Raw genomic sequence first — 26,168 nt, 5'->3', positions numbered from 1 at the left:
ATTGCACTCACCTCTCATCCGTTTTCGCCTTTAAACCCATCGATGCTGTTGTCACCTTTAAAGCTTGCTCGATCAGAGAGCTTAATGCGCTCGATCGGCGTTGATGATGCTTTCGACCGAGTAATGGCGTGGGCGCCACTGAACTCGCTAATGAATTGCACGCGGAATTAGATGTTGCTGGCACACTCAAAATAGGCACTGGTATAGCAGCTCTCAGCCGATCAGTATCCACCGGATCAGTGTTACAACGCGCACGTGGGCGTGGTAAATATATTTCATTCACTTGCTCTTGCCGAAGTAAACGTTTCTTAGGACGTCCAAAACAAAGATTTTCGGTGGACTTATAAAATGCTTTCCGACCACTTGTTGTGCTCTCGGTGGTGCTGAGATTTGAGTCGCTCGACGTAAATTTGTGTAGTAAAAGCAACGCTAAAGGTTATAAAAAATATTGGTCAGCGGTTTGGTAGTAACAAATCATTAAATAGACAGGTAAGATAAAATGTTTGAAAAGTAATTTAAACTTTTAATTGAAATGATTAGACGTTGAAGAAATCGGAATGGTCTTCCATTTGTTCGGAGCCTTATACATATGTAATGATTCGTATAAGCGAAAACCTTCGTTCGTAATTAAAAGTGTATTAAACCCTAAATCGGCTTTAGTTTACCATTATCGTCTCAATGCGCGATTAATTTAAACTTGAACCATGCAAGTTTATACCAATGGCAATTTGAAAAGCCATTTTTGTATTTACATTAATGAACAATTTGTTAAAATTTTTAAAAAACGTAACGACCGTTTGTTCTTAAACTAACATATACCGACTAGCAGTCTTTGAGATCAAGCACATTTTACACGACCGATTAGAAAATTCGTTCCAACTAATAAAAGGTTTGAACTGAAGGCTGACGATAGTAATGAAAATAGAGACAACGACGATAGTATCATATTCTCTAAGTGACTTTCCTCGTTCTTAAGGAAACGTGTGAACGCACTGTGAAAAGCCTAACTTTTTGCGCTGAACGATTGTAGATTGGAGAAAAAAATAGATCAAACTCGGTCGAACAACTAGCAACATTTAAGCTTCATTTACGAGGATTTTGACTGCAGAAATAAGTTTTTAGAAATCAGCAGCACAAAATTCTCCTTAATGCCAAATAACACGGCGTTCACAACTGGCGCTCGCCCAGCACTGTCCATTACTCACATTTACTGCTTGCAGTCTTTCTCAAATCATGGTTGCTCTCGCACTCCTCCAACGATTCCATTGTATCCAAGCCGGGTGAGATGGAGCGACTAATGCGCCGATGCCCCGGGCGCAATGGACGCAAGTAGTCCTCCGTATTAACGGACAGATATTGCATATTCTTATAATTTTGCGTCATTTTTTTGTTTCGTTAAAGCAATTAAAACGCCGCGTGAATGTAAAACTAATTCTTGCAACAGCTACTGATAAGCAGTTAGTTTAAATTTTAAATCTCAAACACAGTAAATTTTAGGTTTCACACTTTTTGTACGACAAGCGTCGATCATACGCTTACGCTGCCACTGAAACTGACAATGAAAATTAGCAAAATAAACGCGGTTGTGGGCGCCGTCTTACTGAGGGACACATTTTCGTTTGTTGCAAAGAAAAGTCAAACATAAAAATATATATAAATAGCGAAAAGCAAAATGCCGGTTTTTGAGTGAACGCGGAAACCTTGAGGCCAAAGGCTTGCGTTTGTTTTGCGCTGCAAATTCGTTTTTTTAAATCGACTGCCGCCTCATTACTTAGACGTTTATTTTTTATATTTTTATTTTATTTTTTTTTTGCTTTTATTGTACTTTATTATATTTCTGGCGTGCTTGTTGTCAATATGCTTTTGTTGTGCTAGTTAGTTTGTAATGAGAAAACATTTGCTAACGATATTCACAATGAGTTTGACGTGTACAATGGATTTTGTTGTTATTTTTTGCTTTATTCTATTTTGTTTTTTTCATATTATTTTTTTTACAGTTCAACGATGTTCTCTTGTCACTTAATGTTAACGAGTAATTCTAGTTTGTTGTTGTTGCTGCTGCTGTTACACTGTCGGCCGCGCAGCGCAGTTACAAGTACATAGCGAGTGACCGCATGTTGAGCGCTGACGCGACCACTTTCACCTTCAACAGCGAGCGGTCTAATCAGCAAAGTACTCATATGAGGAAATCGTCAAATTGACCAGCTAATTTCTGCAAATGAAAGTGTTGTTGTGCGTAAAGGGTTCTAGCTGCTCGCGGTTATGTCAATAAGTAAAACATGGAGGCTTTATTAGATTACAGCGAAGGCTGCACTTCTAACGCGTGCCTTGCAGAGTTTGAATCTTATTTAAAATTGTTTATATAAACTTTAATAAATTGTATAATTTTCATTTGGCATTATACAAGAAATATTAATTTAAGCAATTTGCTGCATTTGAAAACTTTCAACACTCCCACGCTTAAAATGCCGCTTGTACGCGCCCATCCGTTGGCGACCTTTTAACTGAGCGACTGTCTTCATTTGCGTTGCCTTTTCGCTAACTTCTGCTCGAGCACTCGAATGTGGCACTAGTTAGCCAGTTGATGGCGCGATGTGTTTATACAAACGGTAGTGTATGTGTACCATATGTATGTGTGCACATATTTATATGATATATGTACATATAAAGTGCTATGTAGTTAATGGAATTTTGGCTGCCGCAACGCATCCATTAAGACACAAACAAGCAAAAAACTTACTTTTGTGCTAAGTAAAGCGACTGGGGCAGGGTCAACGACAGACGCAATTCTAATTGATTGTTTAATTTATAGGTTTTCATTGCTTTCACTTGTCTGCTTAAACTTATGCATAGACATATATGTATATACATATATATATATATATGTGTGTCTGTATAGTAATATTGTATGAAAATCGCGCTGGCTACGTGACACTTTTTGGGCCGCGTTTTTTGTGGCATGTGTGCTTAGTTAGTAGCAGGCAACTGAAGAAGGCACTGCATGACTTATGAATTTGTTGGTTCGTGAGTGCAAGTCGTTAGAAATTAACAGTCAGTAGACACCTAATGCAAGAAGAATTTTGTTATTGTAACAAATGTTATTTTCGCGACTGTATTTCGAACCTGCAAACAACTGATATTTTGTCAAGCGCTTAATACACTCATTTACATATGTACATGTAATATATGTACATGTTTGTATGTATGTTTTCTTTCAATATGTGCATAACTTAATATTCTATTAAATATTTTCTTCTTTTAGATTTGTTTATTTTGCGCACAGCGGCACTTGGCGCGCTGCCCAGGTGGAATAATAAAATAAATTTAAAAATTAGATGTAAATTAGAAAAACAGCGAAAATTAAATATTTAGAAAAACAAAATGTTAATAACAATGTTGTTGTTGTTGTAGTATAGTAAACAAAGTAACTAGAAAAAAATCGAAAACTGCTATTTATATTTAGAAAACAAACGAAATTTAAAAGTTAATTACGATGTGTTGTTGTTGTTGTAATGAAATAAGAATATGCAGATATTTGGGTTTACAGTTACAGGCAGTGCTTCTTATCAATACGCAAAGCAACGCAAATATGAGTGGAGGTCACTACAAGCCCCACGTGAATTATTGAGTGGAGAACTGGCGTAACAGACATCTGCTTTATGTGTATAATTATATTGTAAATAAACATATTTATATACATAAATGCATATATCGAAATGAGTGTATGAATTTCTACACGTTGTTAGTCAATATTTGCACTGCCATACCTGTTTAGACATGAAGAAAACATATAGCAAATAAAAGCGCGCCTAAAAAGCTGCTACGTTCAGTATACAAGAGGAGATTTATGTATATATTTTTAAATTAATACCTATGTATGCGTGTAAAAGGAAGAGAAACCCTAAAGGAAATTTAATAATATTTTATATAATTTTGAAAGCTTGAAAAGTACAAATAAAATTAAAAATAATAAATAAAATAGCTGTTATGCATGAAATGCTATAACAAAAATAAAAATAGTATGTTAGATACAAACATATATGCTATAATACACTTCACATATAAAAAAGTTTCCATACAAGAGCTTGATTTACATCGGTCAGCTTGTATGGCAGCTAGAGCTATAGTGAGCCGATGTACACAATTTCTACGGAAAATGAACTTAGCTTCGAACAATCGGGCTAAATTAGGTATATACAGACGATGAGGCATACGCGCATGCCTAAATCAACTCAGCTCGTCTCGCTGATAACTTATGTAAGCGCTTTATAAGGTATCCGACTATACCTGCTGGCTGTGACTTAGTTGCAAATGAAACACACGCATATTTTTCAAAATAGTCTCTTTTACATATTGTTTTTTTTTATTTTACAAATTTTCTTTACAACATACATTCCTTTAAATTCATGCTACAATTTTCTATTAAATGCTAACTATATATTTCTGCTGCTTTACTTAATATACAATATATTTATTGAATTACAAGAGTATTTGGTGTAAAAGTATTTTTGTTTGTCAACGCGTTGAAACAAAAATTTTGATTTTTTAAATGACAGCTTTATACTTATGCGAAAGTGTAGTTAATTATACAAGTATTACTTAAATGTATATTTTATTTTTGTTTTTTGCACAGTGTGGTAGACAGCGTAGTAGTGAACTATAGATATGGTATAAAATATTTTAGTTTTTTTCATAGCTTTAGGTTAAATTATAAATGCAGTTTCTAGAAGTATATATTATATGTATGTATGTGTATTATGTAACGAATACAACGCGTAAGAAAGTAACATTATATGAGCACTAAACAAACACAACGGTTTGACAAACTGACAAAAATCATGAATTAAGCTATAATTATATATATATTAGACGCATTTTTCTGTTTCAAATTTAAGAACTTTTTTTTTTTGACCTAGTGGTGTCAACTTTAACAGTTTTAAAGAAATTGTAATTATGCTTACAATTTTTGGCGCACAATGCTAAGCCACGGCCTTAGGCTCTGCTAGCAATAGTCGCGGCAACATAAGATATCTTATATGACGATATTAAATATATAACTTTAGTTGTTGTTTCATGTTGCCTTTGCGTGATAATTAAAAATACGCAAAGCCTTGAAAGTGGCACGTAGTAAGTGGTAGCAAATTTTTCAAATTTTTATTTTCCTGCCTTCAATATACAATAATAAAGCTTGCTTGCTATGCTTGTTTGCAAGACAAATTCGCCGCTAAAACTCGAAAATGAGTTCACTAAAAACAGCAATAATTTGCCATTTGCGCATGCGCTGCACACGCTTCACGCATAATTAAAGCCCAAAAAAATTGTACACCATTTGCGATGACTGTCGCCCAGAAGCGCCTCCGAACGCTTAAGCGCCGACAAAAATGTATTGGTTGTATAATCGAACTTCTTCAGCGCTGCATTGAACTCCTGCAGTTGCGCATATGTACGCGGCGTCAAATACAGACCCGGCAATTCGCCCAACAACAAACGCACACAATTCTCCACAATGAAACGCAACGATGAGCGTCTATGATTCTCGAATGATTCACGCACGCCATACATATTCTTCTGATCGTCACACAGACGTATATCGTGCGCAGCCAAATTGCAGCAATAGAGAAAGGAGCTGAGCCGTGGTTCGCCCAGCGCTGCACGATCGACGCCGGGCAACATTATTTGCAAGACATCGACTGTGCTAAGTATTTCCAAATCATCTTGCAGATAATAGCTAATCAAATCTTTCAAATTATGTAAATGTTCCAGCTCATTTGATTCGTAGTAGCACAATGCGTAGGCGCGCTCAAGCAGCGTTTGGCGATAATGATAGCTGCTGTAGTCGCTAATGTGTTTACGCATGAACTTTTCGGTTATCATCAATTCGGAGCGTATCAGATCGGGCGCATTCTGTAGCACCCATTGGCGATGCGTCCATGCGTGGTAATTATTCGCGCTGCGATCGGCGCAACGGTCACAAATGCCAAACTCACTGGGCCAATCGATGGCGTCGTGACCTGTCATTGAGAGCATTTTAGTTAAAAGCAAAAACAATGTGTTATAAAAGCCAGAAGCGAACCCTTGCAAACTATTTGTGGCCAAACTATTTGTGGCAAGTTCCAACATACTGTAAGCACACAAATAGTTTGCGGCACTTTCTTTATTTGCGCTAAAATCTCTCATTATCTGGGTACTCACTCTGAAACGAATACAACCAGCGTCGATATGCGAAGGCTTCGCTCGATTTGGGCTTCTTCGACAGTATAAGCGCGGAGAATTTAAATTCGCAATTAATTTTCAAGTGATTCGTCTGCACCATTTGGCGGCGTATGTTCCAGAATGTGGCCACATCCGTATTAATTAGCAGCGCCACATTCAGATACTTCAGCAGCACATCGCTGTGTTGCAGATAGCGTGTTTGATGCTGGCGCCGATAACCAATTATCGCCTTGTGCGCATGATCGTATACATGTTTTACACACCACGACTCCAGCCCCAGATGATGTTCGGCATGGACCACGGGCGATTTGTTGCGATTCAAAATGGTCGGTATGATTTCAAATGTGGAGCTAAAATAACGTAAGATATTTGAAAAAGTCAGTTAAATGTGCAAATACTTGACGATGTTGCAGTAAATGCGTGTTGGCATGTCAAGATGAATGCGTGTGTATGACAGTATGCATGTACTTACATGTGTGAAGTCGAATAATTATTTAGAGTAGCAATAATAAAAACAAACACCAAAAACACAAAAAACACAAAAAAGCAAATAATGCAAAAATATGACAATTGCCCTTATATAACAGCACAAACATATGTATGAACATAACCATGTATTTATTATTATTAATGTGTGCATACAATTTTTCAACTGCCTCCCAGTGCAGGCATTAGATGAATTAAATGAATGCTTACGAGCGCAACACAGCCTGCTCCAGCTAAATTGAATGACAAGGTCAAACATTTGTCGCTCATTGCGAATACAAATAAATTCTAATGATAACCGACAACCACAAGAATGCATACGTGTGCCTGCATTAAGTGAACTTGTTGTATGATATTTGTACGTGTATGCTTGGTTCACAAAAGTGCGAGCTGCGGGCTGTGGGCTGTGGCCTAGGGGCCGCTGCTATCATCTATAGGGACGCCGCTTGTGCACAATCAAATCAATTAACTCGCATAGCTAATATCAATGAAGCGGGAATAATGTATGAAAATTGTAAGCGACTGTTATAGCTGTGTTGTTATAGTTAATTGAATATGTATACATACAAACAATATAAATGTATGTACAAGCATGCATGAAAAATATGAGTTCAGCACTTACATATTTACAACGTAAAATATTGTAAAATATAGAGCAAATGATATAATGTTGCAAACGCCAATAGGTTATATTTAAAACATTAAATAATGCGTTGCAAACTTTTTTTTAATTGTATAACTAAATTAATTTGAAAATAAAATATAGCAGTCAAAAGCATAACAGGATTTATTTTTTTATTAACAGCTCAATAAATAGCGCACATTTGTCATTTATACCCATATTTTTATATTTAAGCGATTTCTTCGTTCATGCTCTAAAAACACTTCTCACTATACACATACTTGTACACAATATATAGTATTTAATTATTAAAACAATCAGTATAAATAGGTCGTGCATGTAATTGAGTGGCTTCCACGACACAAAATTAAATTTTACGCACATCTATTTCGCATAATAACAGACAAGAAATACTAACACGTATGGTAAATTAATTTTAGTCAAACATTCAAATTTTAAGGCACAGTGTATAGCGAAAATATTTTAAAAAAAATACACATTGGAATTAAATGAAACACCAAACAGTATATACAGCTAAGCATTTCTTTAGTATAGTTAATGCTATTACAACAACAAAAACACTAAACCTATTATTGTTAATTAATGAATATGAATACGAATGTGCGTCTATGCGTGAATGTTTTGTTTGCTTAGATGCGACTGACAGGAAATTGCTAGTTATATGCAAATATATGGTAAGTATGGTTTTTAACTTACAGGTCTGGGTCCTTGAGAAATACCGCTTGTATGTCATTAATAATTTTCTCGCATAACACCTCATTCTCATTTTCTGCAACCAGATCCATGTTGTGTTGTAAAAACCTCACTTTGATATCAATTTTAGTCTTATTTTATTACAATTTTCACTTTATGTTTATGCGATATGTTAGCTGTGCGTTTTAAGTTTTTTTTTTTTAATTTTCAAGGGGTCTTTTACCAACTGCTTTCATGTCACCGCAGTTTCAGCTACTATTGGTGTGGTACCTGGTGGATATGAAATATCGGCACGTTTATTCTGCGTGTTTTTTATATTGTTAGTTTTATTTTTAGTTTCATTAATTTGTATTAAAAGAATTATAAAACGCGGCACTAGTCGCTTCAAAGAAAGAAAAACAAACTAAAACTGCTGAGCACAGCGCAAACAACCGATCGACCGATCCACTCGACACAACCGCAGAAAATGTTTAAAAAAAAAAGTATAGTAAATTCCAATTTAAATAAAACACAATCCAACAAATACAACACTCCAAGCGTTCTTGTTCAGAATTGTCTTTTCTGTCTGTTCACCAATTTGTATTTGCGCGATTGACCACAATTCTCCTGTGTGTGCGTGTATGTATGTGTATGCCCGCGTATTTTGTGTTATTGAGCGTCACAATGCCGCAGCTATTTCTCCAAAGCCGTATTTCTGGCATTCGCGATAATTTATTTTATATGCATATATGAGACGCCTAATGGAACTTCTCGAGAAATAAACATACACGCAAACCGAAACAACACGCAAGCGTGGACAAAAGCCTCTATGATAACCGACTCTGCGATAACCGAGATGAGGAATGCAGAGTAAAGCTCCAGCGCATCAGAATCACACAAATTAAAGAAATAACCTTAAATGTCAGAATTCAATTTTAGCGCACATTAATTTGAATACCGTTTACTTGGTTGCAATACTCTCACTATAGATTCGTATACGATTACAATTTAATTAACTTGGAAATATAAATTAACATAAAATTTATCAATTCCCAACTAAACGCAGAAACACCAACCCACTAGAAATTTTAGATGCTGTCAAACACTCCGCTCAAATGTCAAAATACACATGTTTGCATTCTATTACGGCTCAGCGTTACCAATTACTCCGCCCTTCAAAAAAAAACAAAAAACTTGGCAACGCCTAAAACAGCTGTTGTCTGTCACTCGTTTACGGTCGTTATGAAACGGATTGCTGATAAAAGAGAAGTAAATAACAAAATTTGCTGTTATGAATAAAATTGTAAACGTACGATTACATCAAACAATCGTATAATTTAAAGTGAAATATTAACGCATACAAAAGATGTCAACAAAAGTGGTGGCTACAGCGACAGTGCGTGCACTGAAAGGACGCAAATTGTTGCCGACAAGAGCAGCTCTTACACTGGTAAGCTCAAAAATATTGTGATGAAATTATCCCATATATGTGATCAAAAATAATATATTTCTTGCAAAAACAAACTATTTTTAGACAAATTCCGCAGTAAACCGTATTAAAGAATTATTGAAAGATAAACCGGAGTGTGTAAGTATATGTCTTATATAGATTTATTGACAACAGAGTATTTATTGCTGGTAATTATAGACAGGTTTAAAGGTAGGAGTGCGGCAGCGCGGATGCAATGGGCTTTCCTACACGCTGGACTATGCAAAAGAAAAAGGTAAATGTTAAATCAATAAGACACATGATATACATTTGATGTATGGCTCTTTGCAGATAAATTCGACGAAGAAGTTGTACAAGATGGTGTCAAAGTGTTTATTGATAAGAAGGCTCAATTGTCTCTACTCGGTAAGAATTTTATTTTTACACAATATTACTTATATAACGCGTTACTGACGAACTTGTTTACATTTTCTTATCTTTTGCGCCGCATATTTACTATTTGGGTTCAATAAACTTTTATTTTAGGTACCGAAATGGATTTTGTCGAGTCCCAACTATCCAGCGAGTTCGTTTTTAACAATCCCAACATAAAAGGTACGTGCGGATGTGGCGAATCATTTAGCTTCTAATTACTCGCAATAAACTGACGGACATTATAGTAATTTAAGCGAGCAGTTTAGATTTCATAACTTATGAGCTCGTATATTACAATAAACTCGAAAGATTCGCAGCTCTACTAAACGCTCTTAAGCATAAGTCTGCTTAAAATTAGTTTACAAATTTTGGTTAAGTACTAGTTGTGATTATGTTTGGTTTTCAAATAATTTGAAACATATGAAGATATTTAAAGATGTTAGTTCTATAAACAATTGAAAATAAATAGCGTTTTAAAACTTCAAGCAGAATATCAAAGTTGTACTCTATATGAAACAAAAGAAAACAATAATTTTTTACGGTTTTTAATTAATTTATTTGCCATTGCACGCTGAATATCCGTTCTCTTCGTACTCGTCTCTGGTAAGCAACATGTCTTTAAAACCATCACTACCCGCCAATTCCTTACCACCATACCAACCATAAGAGATGGGATCATCTGGGAAAATTAATGAAACTTCTAAATCATCAGGTGCCAGTGCGCGAATTTCGGCTTTTAAACGCGGTATAAAGCCCGGGAATAGTGAACTTCCACCGATTATTAGTATATTTCGTAATAACTCACTGTGCGAATAAACAGGACAATCTTTGAGACAATCGATTACAGCTTCCGGAATGCCAACCTGTTGTATTCCCACATCGCTGGGATTGAAAAGTAATTCGGGCACAGTAAAACGTTCGTTGCAAAGTCGAACCGACTGCTGATCGCTTTCCTCATTTCTATCATTATCCTCCTTTTCAGACTCTTTTTCTTTTTTTCCTTTATTGCGTATAAAGCCACGTTTAACTGTCGTAAAATCGGGTAGTACATATTCTACTACTACCTCTGCCCGCTTTTCGGCCGCTGTATGCACACGCATGTCATCCTTAAAATCTTGTGACACAAAACAAACGTCTTCTTTTATCTGATTAACAACATACGACTCGTCCATCATATTTAAATGTCGATAAGAAATAAGTTCTTTTAAGTGATTTGTCAACACTTTGCCGCCAACTTCGACTCGTCGTATGCCACGTTCCATGCGCCGTCCTCGCACAAATGGAACTACGTGGGTAAAACTATATCCAACGTCTATGACAACACAATTCAGTGCCTGCAAAGGGCTTTCTTCGCTTTCCGCTGCATAATTATATGCTGCCAACTCAGCGGTTGTACACTTGTGCACTCCGGAGCAGTGATACTCTTCGAAGAGTATTTCCATCATAGCTTCTTGTATACTGGGGAAATTTAGTTGTGGTTCAGTTATTACTATAGGACGATCTTCCAGGGAAATGCCGGTTCCTTCGTTGCTAAATATATGATCCCAAACGGTCTTCTGAATATCCCAGTTTAGAAGATATCCCTTTTGAAAACACAGTATAAAAAATAGTCCGGAAGCATCCCGGCATTCGTCAATTTGGCTACCAATAAATGCACGCCTTCGTTCCGCTTTTGCCTTCATAATACAGTTGGGCACAATAGACGGATCATCTTGCGTTGATAAACCTATTTTGGCAGTATATGCACCATTATCCAACACAACGGCATCCATTTTTATGAATCGAAATCGTTTTAATAAATAATATCGCTATTCAGACGAACTAATTTCATATAAACAAAAATCAACACACGAATAAACAACACTCATTTGACAATTAACTTTGACAGTTAAGTGCACAAATGTCATTTCAGAACAATAACAAAATTTATTTGACGTTAAATTCAGTAGTTGTCAAATTTTCGCAATAGAAAAGGAAAATTTTATGTAATAATAGAAATCTTACTTATTTGCCACATTAAATATGTCCTTTGTGCGTCAAATTTTAGCGAAAACTCCCCAGGGAGTTCACTGGTAAGTGAATATTTCAAAAGTAAAAATTCAGTGCAATATTCATGTCTCTACAGGGCAAAAACAATCAGCAATGGTAGTCGCTGTATGTCGTCCGTGGGCTCACGCGATGCCCCACCAATCGATGTGTCCGAAGTAATCTCACAACCTGAGGAATTGGAGAGGAAACAGAAACTTAGCGGAGCTATCACAGTCCCCACAAAGGTCGATCTTAGCCCTATAAGTGGAGTGCCGGAGGAACATATTAAAACACGTCGTGTATGCATTCACTTGCCACCCAAAAATGCTATGCAAAGTGGTACTGATAATTTGAAGCATTGGGTGATTGAGTTCGACAACCGTGAACGATGGGAAAATCCATTAATGGGTTGGACCTCAACGTATGTGAAACTAACTTACATGTATTATATAGAAATAAAAAAATATATATACATATTTTTTATAGCGGCGATCCATTATCGAATTTGGAAGTAACATTTGGTTCCAAGGAAGAAGCAATTGAGCACTGTGAACGCAATGGTTGGCGTTGGTTTATTGATGCTGAGGAAAAACCAAAAGTAGAACGTGTCAAAAATTATGGCTTGAACTTCCACTGGAATAGGCGCACTCGCTCATCGACGAAATAAGCACTAAATGGAGAATAAATGCGGAAGGGTTTTCTTGCAGTTTTCAAATATCATTAAAGGAATACCATGGCATATAATGAAAAATACAACAAATACTTTAACTCAACAGTTAATTTAGTTTTAATATATGCACATATAAATATTGTAAATTCATCTTATCTCTATACTATTCCCTTTGGCGATAATGTAGTTTATTTCTATTGTTATTGCTACGGTAAGGCGGGCTGCGACTCCTACTGCGGCGTTTATGTGTTTTTCTTCTACTCTTGCTTCTGCTTCTGTTGCGATGTTTTCTGCTTTTACTGCTGCTACGATTCCTTCGATATTTTTTGCTCTGGTGATTGCTTCCACTGCGGCTTCTATGTCTGTTTTTCTTATGACTTCTGGGCTCATAACTTCTGCTTCTACTTCTACTTCGCTGTTTATTGCGATGTATTGCAGATGTGTGAATTCTACCATTACTTCCTCGTGACGATTTACCATCTCTATCACTTCTCGGCTTATATTTTTCATTTACAATCAGCTGGTTCATGCGCTCCTCCGATTCCTTTTCTTTAAGATATTGCTGTAAAGATTGCATTTGTAGGTCTACAACGGCGCGAACTTCTTCAATATGTGTTGGCTTACTGCGCCGATACCGACGACGTTTTTTGGTCTCTCGCTTCTTTTGTGCCACAATTTCGGCGAATGTCAGAGAACCCTGATCTAGTGATCTTATAAAACAAATTTATTTTTTATAAAATCGTGCCTGAAACTTTTCAAAATTGACATCTACTTACCCGACCGTTATTTCTGGCTCTGTATATTTATTGGTGTTTGCTATAACATGCTCGTATAGAGATAGCTTTTCCGTCCGGGAAAAATTCAACTGCAAGTCTGAAAATCTTTTAGGAACATCTTTATCTGGAACGCCTAACACTTTCCGTAACTCCTCATCGTCTATGTAAAAATAAACGTATGAACAAAACCAGTAAGTAAATTGGACAATAAATAAATGTATATACCGGTAATACAGAAATTGTCAGAAGCACAACTTGGAGGAAAGTCCGGTTCGAAGTCAATCACCAGTTGTTTGTCGTTTTGTTTCTCATTTCTCAAAGCAGTATCCGTGGCAGTATCCTTATTAAAAAATAAAAATATAAATATGTAAATACTTTGAGCGCTTCTTTGGTTTTATTTGAAGGTATATACCAACTCACCGGTTCAATATGCCATTCAAGACGTTTTAAAATTACATTTAATCGGGATTTGCTTTCATCGATGAATTCCGAAAGTGTGTTATCACTGGAGACAGGTGTTAACTCTTTATCTGGTGCATACATTACTAAAATAACTAACAAAAGCAATTTATTTTACTTCCTATTGCCTTCATTGACTTTGAAAAAGTAAATAAATAAACCAACGACTCAAGAATATACTTCAGTGGTTTTCAAACATACATAATATTTCCACAACAATGCCTCCCAAAAAACTCTTATGTTTTGCGACTAAATATCTATTTAAAACACGTTTAATTAACATTTATTTTATTACATATTGATAATTTTAATAAAGCTTTCCGATCATAACATTATTGGTCATTCAAATTTCATTTTTGTTTTTAATCTATTTTAAACTTACGGCAACATTTACAATTAGATGTATTTTCATTTGACATTTCTTCATTGTTTTCATAACGAAAAAGTCAAAACGTAAGCTAAGTTATTGAAAAATGTTGTTTATTTACGAATGTAATTTTTGTGATTTTTTCGCAATATGTAAACAATAATTACAAACAATTTAAGTAATCCGATGCATATAACATTTTCCCACAGTGTAAATACAAGGCGAAAAGATAATTTTGTTTTGATGGTCATTTTGGACGTCAGACGAAACCATATTATTACAGGGATACCAAGGGTAGTATGAAGTGAACACCAGTATGAATAACAGGAATAAGCGAGCACGACTGGAGTTGTCTTTGGCGCCGGCAACTATTGATGCTGGCATCAGTAATAGCTGCTCTGTGAATGCAACTGACATAACGTCCAGCATTGGTGGCACGCCAAAGTAAGTATTGCTACACATAATTTACGTAATTCATTTCACACATATTTGTAGTATCTTTTTGGGCAATTCTTCGAATGCGAGTGCCAATAGCACTAATTCGGTTAGTATGTTACCCACAAATGTATTTCTTACAATCTGTGATGAGAACTCAAATGAGTCGCAGGAATATCTAGCCATTGGCAGTACTCTGACACCGATTAAACAAGAACATGCTGATACTTTATGCAGTAGTAGCACTCAGGCAACACAAACCTTGCCATTGCAATATCGCCTTGTCAATCAAATACAACGTCAACCCCACAATATCGATAATATTGACAACAGCAGCATTGTCAGTGATAGTGCAACTACGACTTTTAATGCTGCGCTGCCAATGCATCTATCGAACGGTTGCGAAATTTATATAGTCAAGGAGTATGTAGACAATGTGCCCAACATGCTCACAGATGAAAGCGAGTTATTGCAAGGACCAACAAATACGCCAACGACCGAGTCAATAGAATCAATTAAATTAGAGCCGGACTCTTGTGTAACGTCTACAGCATGCGGCAGTGCTGCTACTTCCACAACCACAATCAATGGTGTGCAAATTCTGCGTAATACACCGCAGCCGCTTATAAACGCTAACAAGTCGGTCAATGTCACTGGCGATGGGCGTACAAATGCAAATAGAAATGCCACGGCGGTAGCAAACATTAGCGTTCCAGACACACAGGGCAATAGTACAAAGCGCAGTTGCATATTAGAGGCGTATAAAAAGGTAGGCGTGTATAAATTTATATACATATATATATGTTGCTATTTTATATTTGCTTATATCTGCTTTGCCGCTTACAATAATAATATAGCGCGATGATAAACGACGCGCAACGCATAACGAAGTGGAACGACGGCGACGCGATAAAATAAACAATTGGATTTTTAAACTGAAAGAAATGCTGCCGACCGAAGGCGTTAATAATAATAACAACAACAACAATAATCAACAAATTGGCATAGTGGAACAGTTGACAGCCAAAACGAGTACTAGCAATAACAGCAGCAATCGCACGCCGCCCAATGATTCCAAGTCACAAATACTAATCAAAGCTTGCGAGTATATCAAAACCATGCAGGACGAGTTAAAGAGGTAAGAAGTATTTGACGTCAAGTTGTGGAAATAATTGATTTTAATTTTAATTTTTGCAGTCTGCGTGAGTGCCTTAGCGAAAATGAGAACCTGCGTCTGAGCAATCAGCGTTTACAAAATGAATTAAACAAATTGCAGCGCGAACGTGCAGCGAACGCAAGCGCCAATTTACACACGCGCAATTTCAATAACAATTTCAATATAACCTTAAACAGTTTAAATAGCAATAATAGCAATGGCAGTGGTGGTGGTGGCAGCGCCAGCAGTAGCCCTGATGGCACTGGCAACAGCATTTTCGCCGCGCTCAATATTCCACCACACACAAGCAACGCGAATACGTACACGAAACGCGAGTTAATCATACGAGATTATGTCGATTAGAATTTTAGTCATTTGTTATATATTATATATATATTTTTTTTTTTTACTTAAATAACTGTATCGAAGTGATGCTACAAATGTACAACTAACAGGCTGAAGCTTCTGCAGTGCTAAACGAGTTGTTATATATTATATTTATTGACACGACACTCACTATACATTGCTCAGTACGAGTGCAAAGAATTTACTATTTCACTATTATTGTTAACGTAATATACTGTTTGTAATAATATAACTAAATATATATATTTAAATTTAAAAAAAATCACTAGGTACTGTACTACGCTAAAGCTATCAACTTGAAATGTGTAATTCAATTTAAAGCTCTAGTTACTATGTGCTTCTCTAATACATATTATATGCGCTTCCTCTAATTAGTGCTTAGTTAAATCTCACTTTTACTCTAACTCTATAACTCTCACATATATACATATATACACATATAAATGCTAAACCTAGCCATATACAAAACATTTGTTGCTTAAATTTAAGCGAAAATCAAAGTTTTATAAGCAAAATATACATATGTACATGTATAAATGTGTGTGTTGAATTATGCAAAGCATACATTTCTTTTTAAATTTTGTTATATAAGTTTAATGTGCAATTTATGGAATTTAAAACGATTTATCAGGGATAATATTTAAGTTCAATTTTTATTTTTTTTTATTTAAGATTTTAATAGTTAAGTTGAATTTTTTTTTTATTAAGATTTTAGTATTTAAGTTGACAATACAAATGCTTAACTTTTTAAATAAAGTTATTAAATTGTATATCTGCGTTAAAAATTAATTTTGAGAATTATAGATTGAACAATTTTGCTGGTTTAATTTGTGTTTTTGCGTAAACAAATATTACATTTACACCAAAAAAAAATTTTTTTTTACTTACATGCAACTAATGAGTTTATAAAACATTAGAATTTAAATTGAAACGGAATACGTTTTTTAAACTACCAATAATTTTTAAAACAAAAAAAATATAAACTTAATATTAAATATTTACAAAAAAATGCTGTATAACTGCATTATTTTTTTGTAGAAAATTTTTAATGTTGTTAAAAAGCAGACGTTTCAAACTAAAAAAACAAAAACATAAATTTCAATTTTGTTTTTAATTTTTTACTTTTTTTAAATATTTTTTACTTTTTTTACATTTTTTTATATATTTTTTACTTTTTTTAAATATTTTTTACTTTTTTTTTTAAATTTAAATTGGAACCAAAATACGTTTTTAAACTACCAATAATTTTTAAATAAAAAAATATAAACTTAATATTAAATATTTACAAAAAAATGCTTTATAACTGTATTGTTTTTTTGTTTCTTTTTTGACGTTTCAAATTAAAAAAAAAACCTTAAATTTCAAAATTAAAAAAAAACATACATTTCAACTTTCTAAACACTATTACATATTTTTTTTTAATTTTTAAAAAATTTTTTTTTTTTTAATTTAAATTGGAACGCAAATACGTTGTTTAAACTACCAATAATTTAAAAAAAAAAAAAAAAAAACTTTATATTAAATATTTACAAAAGAAATGCTATATAACTGTATTTTTTTTTATAGAAAATTTAAAATTTTTTTAAATTTTTAATTGTTTTTAAAAACATACATTTCAACTTTCTAAACACTGTTGTTACATATTTTTATTTTTAATTTTTTATTTTTCTTTTTTTCCAATTAAGAAGTATATGCATATATACACACTGTTTAACATATGCATAAATACATTTATGCAGTTAAAAAAGATAAATGAGAAATTTAAAAAACTTAAGAGCCGTGTAAAAATATAGACTCCACAAAAATTATATATAATTTTCGTAAAAAAATATAAAGCCGTATAAAAATATTGACTCCATTATATATAATTTCCAATTAATATAATTAATAAATTTCCAATTATATAATATATAATTTTCGTAAAAAATTGTGAAGCAAATATTTCTTTTTGAAAACTCTATTAGTGTTTAAGTTTTAGCTGATTCCAAAAACATTGTTAAGCGTTATGTAACAACAACACTGTTCAAATGTAGCAATGAATATTTATCTAAAAATTTTTATCTGGCTGCCAAAGTCAAATATATATAAATATACACATAGTATATATTACTTATGATAACTAAAAAAATTGTAATAAATTTAAGTATGTTTAAAGTGATAACCTAAAACAAATAATAATAGTAATAATGTTCACATTAAACAATATTTGCTGTGACGCGTTACACTCATTTTTGGTAAGCAGTGTAAACATAAAATGTTTTAAAATAAATCGTTGTTTTTATAAGCGTTTGTAGTGTAAAGCAAGCAATTTTTGCCTTTTACCTTATATAACATTTATAAAAACGTTGAAAATTACATATAAAAATATACACATACGTACATACTAGTGTTAGTGCGAGCAACCTACTAGAAGTTATTACTAGCAAAATTTTTGTTTCTTATTTACAAGTAGTTAAAGTTTTTGCGAAATGACACAAGTGTTATACAATGTGGCGGCAGTTTGTTGGTAACTACATTTAATATAAATAAACAAAATTATAAACATTATCACAATATTATACAAGTTAAATCAATAAATATCAATAAAACAAAGAAAATATTAAACTGTTAGTTAAATAATGTTTATAAAAGCGTAAACCATAAATATTAACCATTTTTGAAATGCCTACATACATACATACAAATGTTATTGATCAGAGAAAATTTAAATTTTTTAATTATTCAAATTATTAAATGTTTATAAGTAGCATTTCCTATACTTATAGTTATAAGCAAATTACAGCTAAAAACATTTTTGAAATTTTGAGATTGAAACCACATAATAAGTAATAAAGTTTACCTCAGAAAAATAGCGAATTCGAAAACTTGGCTTTTTATTATAATTTAATAAACATATAGTAGTTTTATTAATTAACGAGTATTATGGAACATACTGACAAACTCAAACAAAGCGCGAGGAAACGGTTGTAAAGTTATACAAAAAAAAAAAATTGTATAAAAAACCACAGCGTTAGTGTGCCACTTTAGCATGCTTAAGTAAATAGCCAGTCAGCCGCTAGAGCCAACGCGCGTAGAAGTACAAAATTCGCTTTCAACTACCAATTAAATGCCTACAAATGAGTTTGTTAGTAGACTAACGGCCAAACTGAATTCTTTTCGCAATCTTCCAGCGTTGCATACTTGCAGAGCGTATTAAAGGTGCTATGTTTGGGAAATCCCAGTATTTCACGCTCCTCATATATACGATAGCTGAATGTGCTCTCAAATGTGCCGATGAAGTGTCGCGCATGCGCACATATTATTTGATCTACTATTGCCTGACCACCATCCTTGATGAGCGCTTTTTGCGTCAACGTTGCCGGTGTGAAGCGACGCACGCGTACACGCTGCAAGTACGCCTTCAAATTGGTCAACTCCATAGCGGTGGTATCGGTGGCTATATAGACAGTGGTTAGATTGAGTAATTGCAGTTGTTCGCGTATTTGTGTGGCGGCCGACTTTAATGTGGGTGTGCTTCTTTGCCGCAAATGCACAAAGTCACCACGTCGAAAGTGTACCGCCAAATAGTCACCGCCCACTGCGCCACGATATGCGCGTTCGAACTCCCACATCGGTGGTCGCTGCACGCGCTCCTCGGCTTTATGTGAATTTAGTACACGCGCGCGATACTCTACAGCTATGTCTTGTAGTGTTTCAGCGAAGCGCATTGAACGGCGTGCGCGCCAAAACTCCTTATCGCCCCACTGATCGTGCAGCACAATCTCAGCGTTGAGTATGGCGTACACTTTGACATCGTTCGTCGTCTGTCCTACGCTGTTTTTCAATTGTTGACGCAGCAAACGTTCCAGTAAATTCACGCTGCCTTGATAGCGCACGCAGACAAAATCGTTGTCCAGCAGCATAGGCTGCTGTAGCAGATAACCTTGCAGGTGCTGTTCCTTTTGGCAATCGCGCTCGAATTGAAACTTCTCATGGAAAACGTCTTGTTCGAACATGTAGTCAAAGTTCATTAGCTGGAACACTTGTTGAACCTGTACGTAAGGTGGTTCTTGTAAACCGAACTGGGCGATCTCTGTCAAAAATTCGTGAAAGTCGAGCACAGGCGCGTAGCGTCGCATGCTTTCCACATCAAAAAACTGTTCCCAAGGTAGGCTATGTTGTTGCAGATGACTAGATTTCCAATGAGTTAAACGTCGCCAAGGCGGCAACACTAAACGCAAATTTTGAAAAGGTTTGCGGCTAGCCAACTGGCGTACGAATACCGCTAAACGTATGTAGACATCACGACGCAAATTGAAGCCTTCAGGCGGGTTTACGTCGTAAAGCAGATAAATGGTGTTTGGCAGTTTAGCTATTGATTGTGGACATTTTTGACCGGTCGCAGGAACGTCGGTCCAGCGGAATGTATATTGAAGTTTATCGCAACTATTGGAAATGTAGTCTAATATATCGTTACACGCAACCAAGGATAATAAAACCACACAGCTGGATACGAATAGAAAACGCCACATTTTTAGCGGCCAGCTACAACGCACTTATTCATTAAAACACTAATTAGATTTAGTTATCAGTGCGCAATTTACCAACTATCAGTCGCCATTCAATGGCCTGCCTAACAGCTGATGGCAAGGTCGAAAATTAGAGTGAACAGAAGTAGCATTAAGATTGGTTTTATGGACTACTTAATTCTACATACCTTAAATAACTATATTTATAAATATCATGCTATATATCAGCAATTTAAGTTTCACATACCTTTTTACAACGCAAGTTTCACAAGTTTGTAATAATATTTGAATTTAGCTTTAAACCACAACACTGAACACATGCCAGATTTCTTATCATCGGTTTATTTCATCAGCTGATTTTGACAACCGCTCCTTACCAACAACAGAACAACAACGCGTGCTTGCGGCTTTCGAATCGCCGCTTTTTCCTTTGCTGTGCTAAGTTTTGCGCAATTTGTATTAAACATTAATTAAAATGAGTGTACGTTTGTTAAATGTGACCAGCAAGTTGCAGCGATTGAGTTGCATCAGTAAACGTTTCGGTTTTCACCCAATTTTAGCTAAAACCGGTTATGCAACAAGAGCAACCCAAAAGCTGTTGAAACCATCACTATGCAATAGATGGAATATTCTGCCGATTCCAATACACAATGGTTATGCTACTGCCGCTGAATCAACAACTGCGCCAAAAGCGCCTATAGTCACAGTGCTATTGGAGAAGATAATGACACTACACCAAAACACAGGCCAACTTCACTTCGAGCTATGTGACAAAATCATCACGCAATTGGAAAAGAATCCATATGTTTACAATCAACTACTTGGTGACGAGCAGGCACATTTTCTACTTCGTGCCACCGGCACACAAATGCCAGCACGTCCAAGCAACACACGTTTGGCGCTTTTTCAGCGATTGTGGTCCTATTTGTCACAACATGACCAATTAAACGCATCACATTATATAACTTGGCTGCATGTCCTGCAGCACAATCGTGCACCATGCGCCGATTTCAAAAAATTTCTCGACGAATTTAACAAATTGAATGTGAATAATGAATATGCACTCACAGATATTTATGCAGAACTATTGGAGACTGCTTGTGGCGCTGGTGATATGCAGCAAGCAACAGCGCTGCTTGCGGAAATGCGTTCACATGACCTTCCGCTGACTATGCGTCACTTTAATGCGCTGTTATGGGGTCACTCACGCAATCATGATCTGGCTGGTTGCCGTTCGGTGCTCGACAACATGAATGCTGCTGGTATTACGCCCAGCGCAGAAACTCACTCCTTAATGGTGTGTGCATACTTGGAAAATGACGACAACGCAAAGGCAACGGAAGTGTTAAGTCAATTTCATGGACAATTCAACGACTCGCAAGTAGTGCGTATGCTTAGCAGTCTTCTACATGTTAAAGCGCCGCATAATGAGGAACTTATAAAGCAGCTGGTACGTGAATTGCCCAAAGATTTCACGGTAGGCACGGAAGTGCCAATACCACTGCGTCACTTATGTGTGGAACTTCTGCATAACGGGTAATTCCGCTATTAGTTACTTTAATGTTATGAAAATAATTTTTAACAAAATTTTCAGAAATCTAACGACAGTGCAAGCTATTGTATTCAATTTGCCTACACCACGCTTCAACGAAAACCAAAGTATCGACACCTTTGGCGTCTTTCTGCTGCAAGAGCTCTTCCGCACTAAATACAGCGCCACAGAAATTATAGAGATAGCAAAAATGTTGCAGGATAGCAACAAGAACACACGCGCACTGCACATTGCCACAGAAATAGCTCTGCGACGCAACGCCGAGTTAGCCATACCATTCTTGGAGTCACTGGCACAGCTGGAACCACTGCGTCCACACTATTTTTGGCCATCACTATTGCAAAGCCATGAACAATCGGGCGAAGCTGGTCTGCTAGGCGTACTGAAACAAATGAACTCGCTCAATGTGACTTGCGATCGCGAGACCATCGCGCTCTATGTACTGCCCAATTTACCAATAACGCTACAGCAACCAGAAAAAGCAATAAAGGCGCTTGATGATGTAGGCGCCAAACCGTCACTGGTATTAATTGAAATAGTCATGTATTTATTAATGCGCCAGCGGTTTGAGGCGGCACATGATTTGCTTGAGCTGTACCCAACCAAGTTAACAGTTGAGCAATTGGTGCCAACACTAGCCAATGCAACTGTTAATGTGCGCGCTACCAAGCGTTACCAGCAATTTGCTAAACTGCTGGCGGTCTTGTCAAAAAAGAACGAAAACCGCAAAGTTGACTGGATCGGGCAGCTGCTGCTGACTATGGTACAAGGACAGTTGCGTTTGCGCAGCGATCTGAAAGCGCTAAAACGCTTCGTTGATGAAATCGCCAAATTCGGGCTGGCAATATCGCCCGCAGCCGCCAACACCATAATAACAACGCTCGAGGAGCAAATGAATACGGATGAGAATCTAGCTAAGCTGAAAGAAGCGTTGCATAAAATTATCGATCAAAATGTAATGCTGCTGCAAAGCGCAAGCAGTGTTGGCAGCAATGCCGGTTCGACTTTCGTAAAGCATCCACGCGACATGACGCTCGATGAGTTGGAATGCCATCTAATCGAATTAGAAGGGAAAGGTATGAACACGCGTGGGCTGCTTCGCCGACTTTTGCAACTATGCGTGCGCAATGGACGTTTGGAGCGCGCACAAGAGATCAAAGCCAAGTGTGATCAACTGCAAGTGCAGGTCAGCGCTGGTATGTTGGCTAGCACGTTGGATCTCTATATCAAAATCAATGATCTGGCCAATGCCGAAAAGTGTTTACAGCAACTGCAGCAAGAGTTCCCAAGTAAGTAAAAAGACGCACACTTTTCGTTCTACTTGTAACTCATTTTTTCATTTATAAAACACGCCGCAGACTTTTCGCTGGACGAACACAAGTTCATGGACTTTGCTGCGCTGCTTGTGCACCACAATCAGCTGGACAGGGCGAAGCAATTGCTGGAAACGCGCGCAACCACACAACGCGTGCATGGCGGCGACTATGTTCTTAAAAATGTTTGGAATTTTCTCACAAACGTTGCGCAGCTGGCAGCACAAATGCCTGCGCTGGAACCGGAGCGCAACTTGACACGTGAACACTTCCACTTTTTGCAGAAATTGAGATACTGCAATGCGCACAACACGGTCTTGGGGCCGATTGTGCGCGAGCGCTTGCTGCGCCTTGACATTAAGGGCGCCGTGGACGATTTCAAAAAACTCGCCGAGCTCTACAAACACACGCCGCTGCAGTTCGAATTGCTCTCGCTGCTGGTGCGCCTAAGCAACGGCCATGAACCAGAGGTGACGCAATATAGCGGTGTTAACGGCGAAACGGCACAACAGCTATTAAGCGAAGTGACCAGCGCCATCTCCAAAGTACATGGCACCTTGAACATGAATAGCGGTCTGCTGTTGGCCTTTGCCGAGTCCGGCACGGATAATCAATTGCGGCGACTGCTCATCAATCCAGAGTTCCGCATCAATGAGGCGTTACTAATGAAGAACTGCGAGTACTTGGGCGAGGAGGGCGCGGTGAGCACGCTACTGCGGCTGGCGCGTGGCGCACGCGGCTTCGGACGCGTTATTGACGAGCAAAATATTTACACGATGCTGCTGACACACTTCGCGAAGGCGAATAATTATCAAGCCGCTTTAGATCTGTACGAGCGTCTTGAAACGGACGACGAACTGAAGATATCACAAGACTTTTTGCGCAATCTGGTGCAATTGCTGCGTGTCAACAATGTCGAAATACCCAGCAGAGTGGCGTTGCGTGCACAGATCATGTAGTACGTGACCGTGTCACTCTAAACTGTATTTAGTTTAAGTCTTATGTAAACATATTTATAGGTACGAATACGTAATGCAAACGCTTTCGTTTGACTTTGTTTGAAGCATTTGTAATTAGTTAATAAAACTAGCAAACTCTTAATTGTTATTTGTATTACTTAAATTATGTTTATTCACTAGCAATTAAATGCTAAAATATACAACAACGCAAATACATATTTCCTTGTTATAGTAAACTAGCATGGACATACGACTGCATGGTCGTGTCGCAGCATATTTGCCAGCAATTTTGATTTCCGTATGCGTAAGAGCTATTTTAATAATTATATTGTACATTTACAATTTCAATTTAACGCTTTTTAATTGAGAGAAAATTTAGTAGGAGCGAAAAGTGGCGAAAAACAGCAAAATGTATTAAAGAAACGGTTTAAGGAAATCAAGTGTTGTAGCACAGTCGTAGGTAAGTTGAATCGTTTGTAGTTGTAAAAAATGCATTGTTTTTGTTTTCCACGAAATTCATAAATCCATTAAGTAACAATATTTCAATAACTTTACACTTTAGTGGTACACTTATACAGCACTATACTTATCGTATTTATATACTTATATAATTCTTAGCACATTTTACTTAATTTTTAGATAGAATTGTTTTTCTTTAGCTATTTTATAACTCGTGCTTTACTTTTAGCATTTTTCAAATATGTATGCATATATGTATGCATGTATTTAATAATATCACTCAATGCATCCACAATTTGACTCACAGCGCCTGCTAAACGCCAATTTCATTTATACATATTTAGCTAAATAGTTATTTGTGGAAAATTTATTGGTTAAACATACGTACATATGCGTCTAGGTATGTATTAATTTTACATAACTCTACATACATACGCACATAATAATTTGTTTATTATATATGGTGAGTTTAATAATTTAAAGAAACGCATATCTATATTCCGGGGCACAAGATATAACGGCTTAAGTCGATTTTGAGTAGTGCTGCAGAGCAGACATTAACTGTTAATTTTACAGTTCAAAAGTAAATTTCATCACTTTAAAAATTGTTATTTGTAATATTTAATTATAAATTGTTTGGAGGAAAAACTTGCCAAGTTGTTTTTGAGTAAAAAAAAATTGCTGGGTTGAGTTTTAAATCTACTTTAGCTGTTATACCTTATAACAGAGACTAGGTGGTACTTGTTAGTTGTGAGATTTAATACTAAAAACAAAATATTAATAAAAAAAAGCAATATGTTAAATAAAAATAAAATATTTAAAAAAACAAGTTTAATAAAAAAGTAAAATATTAAAAAAAATATATATTAAAAAAATTAAGTATTAATAATAAATATGAGATTAGCAAAAAAAAAATTAAACAAAATATATTAAAAAATATATAGTTAACAAAAAACAAAATTAACAAATAAAAATAATAAATTATATTATATAAAAAATAATAATAAATTATATTATATAAAAAATATAATAAATTATATTATATAAAAAAAAAATATTAAACAAAATGAAATATTTAAAAAAATATATAATTAACAAAAAAAGTTAAAAGAAAAAAATAATAAATTACTAAAAAAACATTACATACATACATACATACTATATACAAAAAAATAAAATATTAAAAAAATTATATTAAAAAAGTAATATGTATCTTATATTTTATAGCAAAAATAAAAATAA

The 26,168-nt window shown here is 35.6% G+C and overlaps 9 protein-coding genes across 9 annotated transcripts in view; 4 read left to right on the top strand and 5 right to left on the bottom strand.

Annotated features, from left to right (window-relative positions):
* The window catches only part of LOC106621223 (uncharacterized), a 64,547-nt gene extending 62,756 nt beyond the window's left edge, over positions 1-1,791 (bottom strand). Inside the window, exons 1-2 of the mRNA XM_036359412.2 lie at positions 1,206-1,791; positions 12-429 (exon numbers count right to left, since the gene is read on the bottom strand). Coding sequence (XP_036215305.2) covers positions 12-429; positions 1,206-1,383 — 596 coding nt within the window. The 5' untranslated portion in view covers positions 1,384-1,791. The remainder of the gene's footprint in view (positions 1-11; positions 430-1,205) is intronic.
* Positions 1,792-4,325: 2,534 nt separating this feature from the next.
* Positions 4,326-9,084, bottom strand: temp (protein prenyltransferase alpha subunit repeat-containing protein tempura). Its single transcript, XM_036359538.2, has 3 exons — positions 8,039-9,084; positions 6,193-6,563; positions 4,326-6,011 (listed from the first exon to the last, which is right to left on the bottom strand). The coding sequence occupies exons 1-3, from the start codon at positions 8,125-8,127 to the stop codon at positions 5,293-5,295; spliced, it is 1,179 nt and encodes a 392-aa protein (XP_036215431.2). The 5' UTR covers positions 8,128-9,084; the 3' UTR covers positions 4,326-5,292.
* A 148-nt stretch (positions 9,085-9,232) lies between these two features.
* On the top strand, positions 9,233-10,369 carry MagR (Iron-sulfur cluster assembly 1 homolog MagR). The gene is made up of 5 exons (XM_014239976.3): positions 9,233-9,464; positions 9,549-9,602; positions 9,663-9,738; positions 9,795-9,869; positions 9,990-10,369. Exons 1-5 carry the CDS (start codon positions 9,381-9,383, stop codon positions 10,091-10,093), a joined length of 393 nt encoding a protein of 130 aa, XP_014095451.1. The 5' UTR covers positions 9,233-9,380; the 3' UTR covers positions 10,094-10,369.
* A 41-nt stretch (positions 10,370-10,410) lies between these two features.
* Arp6 (Actin-related protein 6) lies at positions 10,411-11,764 on the bottom strand. The gene has a single exon (XM_014239974.3). The coding sequence runs from the start codon at positions 11,648-11,650 to the stop codon at positions 10,433-10,435; it is 1,218 nt and encodes a 405-aa protein (XP_014095449.1). The 5' UTR covers positions 11,651-11,764; the 3' UTR covers positions 10,411-10,432.
* Positions 11,765-11,793: 29 nt separating this feature from the next.
* On the top strand, positions 11,794-12,681 carry ND-18 (NADH:ubiquinone oxidoreductase subunit 18). Its single transcript, XM_014239975.3, has 3 exons — positions 11,794-11,950; positions 12,004-12,327; positions 12,393-12,681. The coding sequence occupies exons 1-3, from the start codon at positions 11,901-11,903 to the stop codon at positions 12,571-12,573; spliced, it is 555 nt and encodes a 184-aa protein (XP_014095450.2). The 5' UTR covers positions 11,794-11,900; the 3' UTR covers positions 12,574-12,681.
* Positions 12,667-13,971, bottom strand: LOC106621227 (peptidyl-prolyl cis-trans isomerase G). Its single transcript, XM_036359563.2, has 4 exons — positions 13,773-13,971; positions 13,578-13,692; positions 13,353-13,512; positions 12,667-13,286 (listed from the first exon to the last, which is right to left on the bottom strand). The coding sequence occupies exons 1-4, from the start codon at positions 13,893-13,895 to the stop codon at positions 12,740-12,742; spliced, it is 945 nt and encodes a 314-aa protein (XP_036215456.2). The 5' UTR covers positions 13,896-13,971; the 3' UTR covers positions 12,667-12,739.
* A 142-nt stretch (positions 13,972-14,113) lies between these two features.
* On the top strand, positions 14,114-16,905 carry Usf (upstream transcription factor usf). Its single transcript, XM_014239967.3, has 5 exons — positions 14,114-14,264; positions 14,388-14,622; positions 14,674-15,382; positions 15,471-15,751; positions 15,811-16,905. The coding sequence occupies exons 2-5, from the start codon at positions 14,495-14,497 to the stop codon at positions 16,130-16,132; spliced, it is 1,440 nt and encodes a 479-aa protein (XP_014095442.3). The 5' UTR covers positions 14,114-14,264; positions 14,388-14,494; the 3' UTR covers positions 16,133-16,905.
* A 2,086-nt stretch (positions 16,906-18,991) lies between these two features.
* On the bottom strand, positions 18,992-20,760 carry O-fut2 (O-fucosyltransferase 2). Its single transcript, XM_014239968.3, has one exon. The coding sequence runs from the start codon at positions 20,644-20,646 to the stop codon at positions 19,261-19,263; it is 1,386 nt and encodes a 461-aa protein (XP_014095443.2). The 5' UTR covers positions 20,647-20,760; the 3' UTR covers positions 18,992-19,260.
* A 252-nt stretch (positions 20,761-21,012) lies between these two features.
* Lrpprc2 (Leucine-rich pentatricopeptide repeat containing 2) lies at positions 21,013-24,815 on the top strand. The gene is made up of 3 exons (XM_014239993.3): positions 21,013-22,179; positions 22,238-23,484; positions 23,554-24,815. The coding sequence occupies exons 1-3, from the start codon at positions 21,119-21,121 to the stop codon at positions 24,465-24,467; spliced, it is 3,222 nt and encodes a 1,073-aa protein (XP_014095468.1). The 5' UTR covers positions 21,013-21,118; the 3' UTR covers positions 24,468-24,815.
* Positions 24,816-26,168: the final 1,353 nt, after the last annotated feature.

This window comes from Bactrocera oleae, chromosome 5 (genome assembly GCF_042242935.1).
Source record: "Bactrocera oleae isolate idBacOlea1 chromosome 5, idBacOlea1, whole genome shotgun sequence".
Classification (NCBI taxonomy): domain Eukaryota; kingdom Metazoa; phylum Arthropoda; class Insecta; order Diptera; family Tephritidae; genus Bactrocera; species Bactrocera oleae.
Note: the sequence above shows the minus strand (reverse complement) of the source record. Positions and strands in the feature narration are given on the sequence as shown.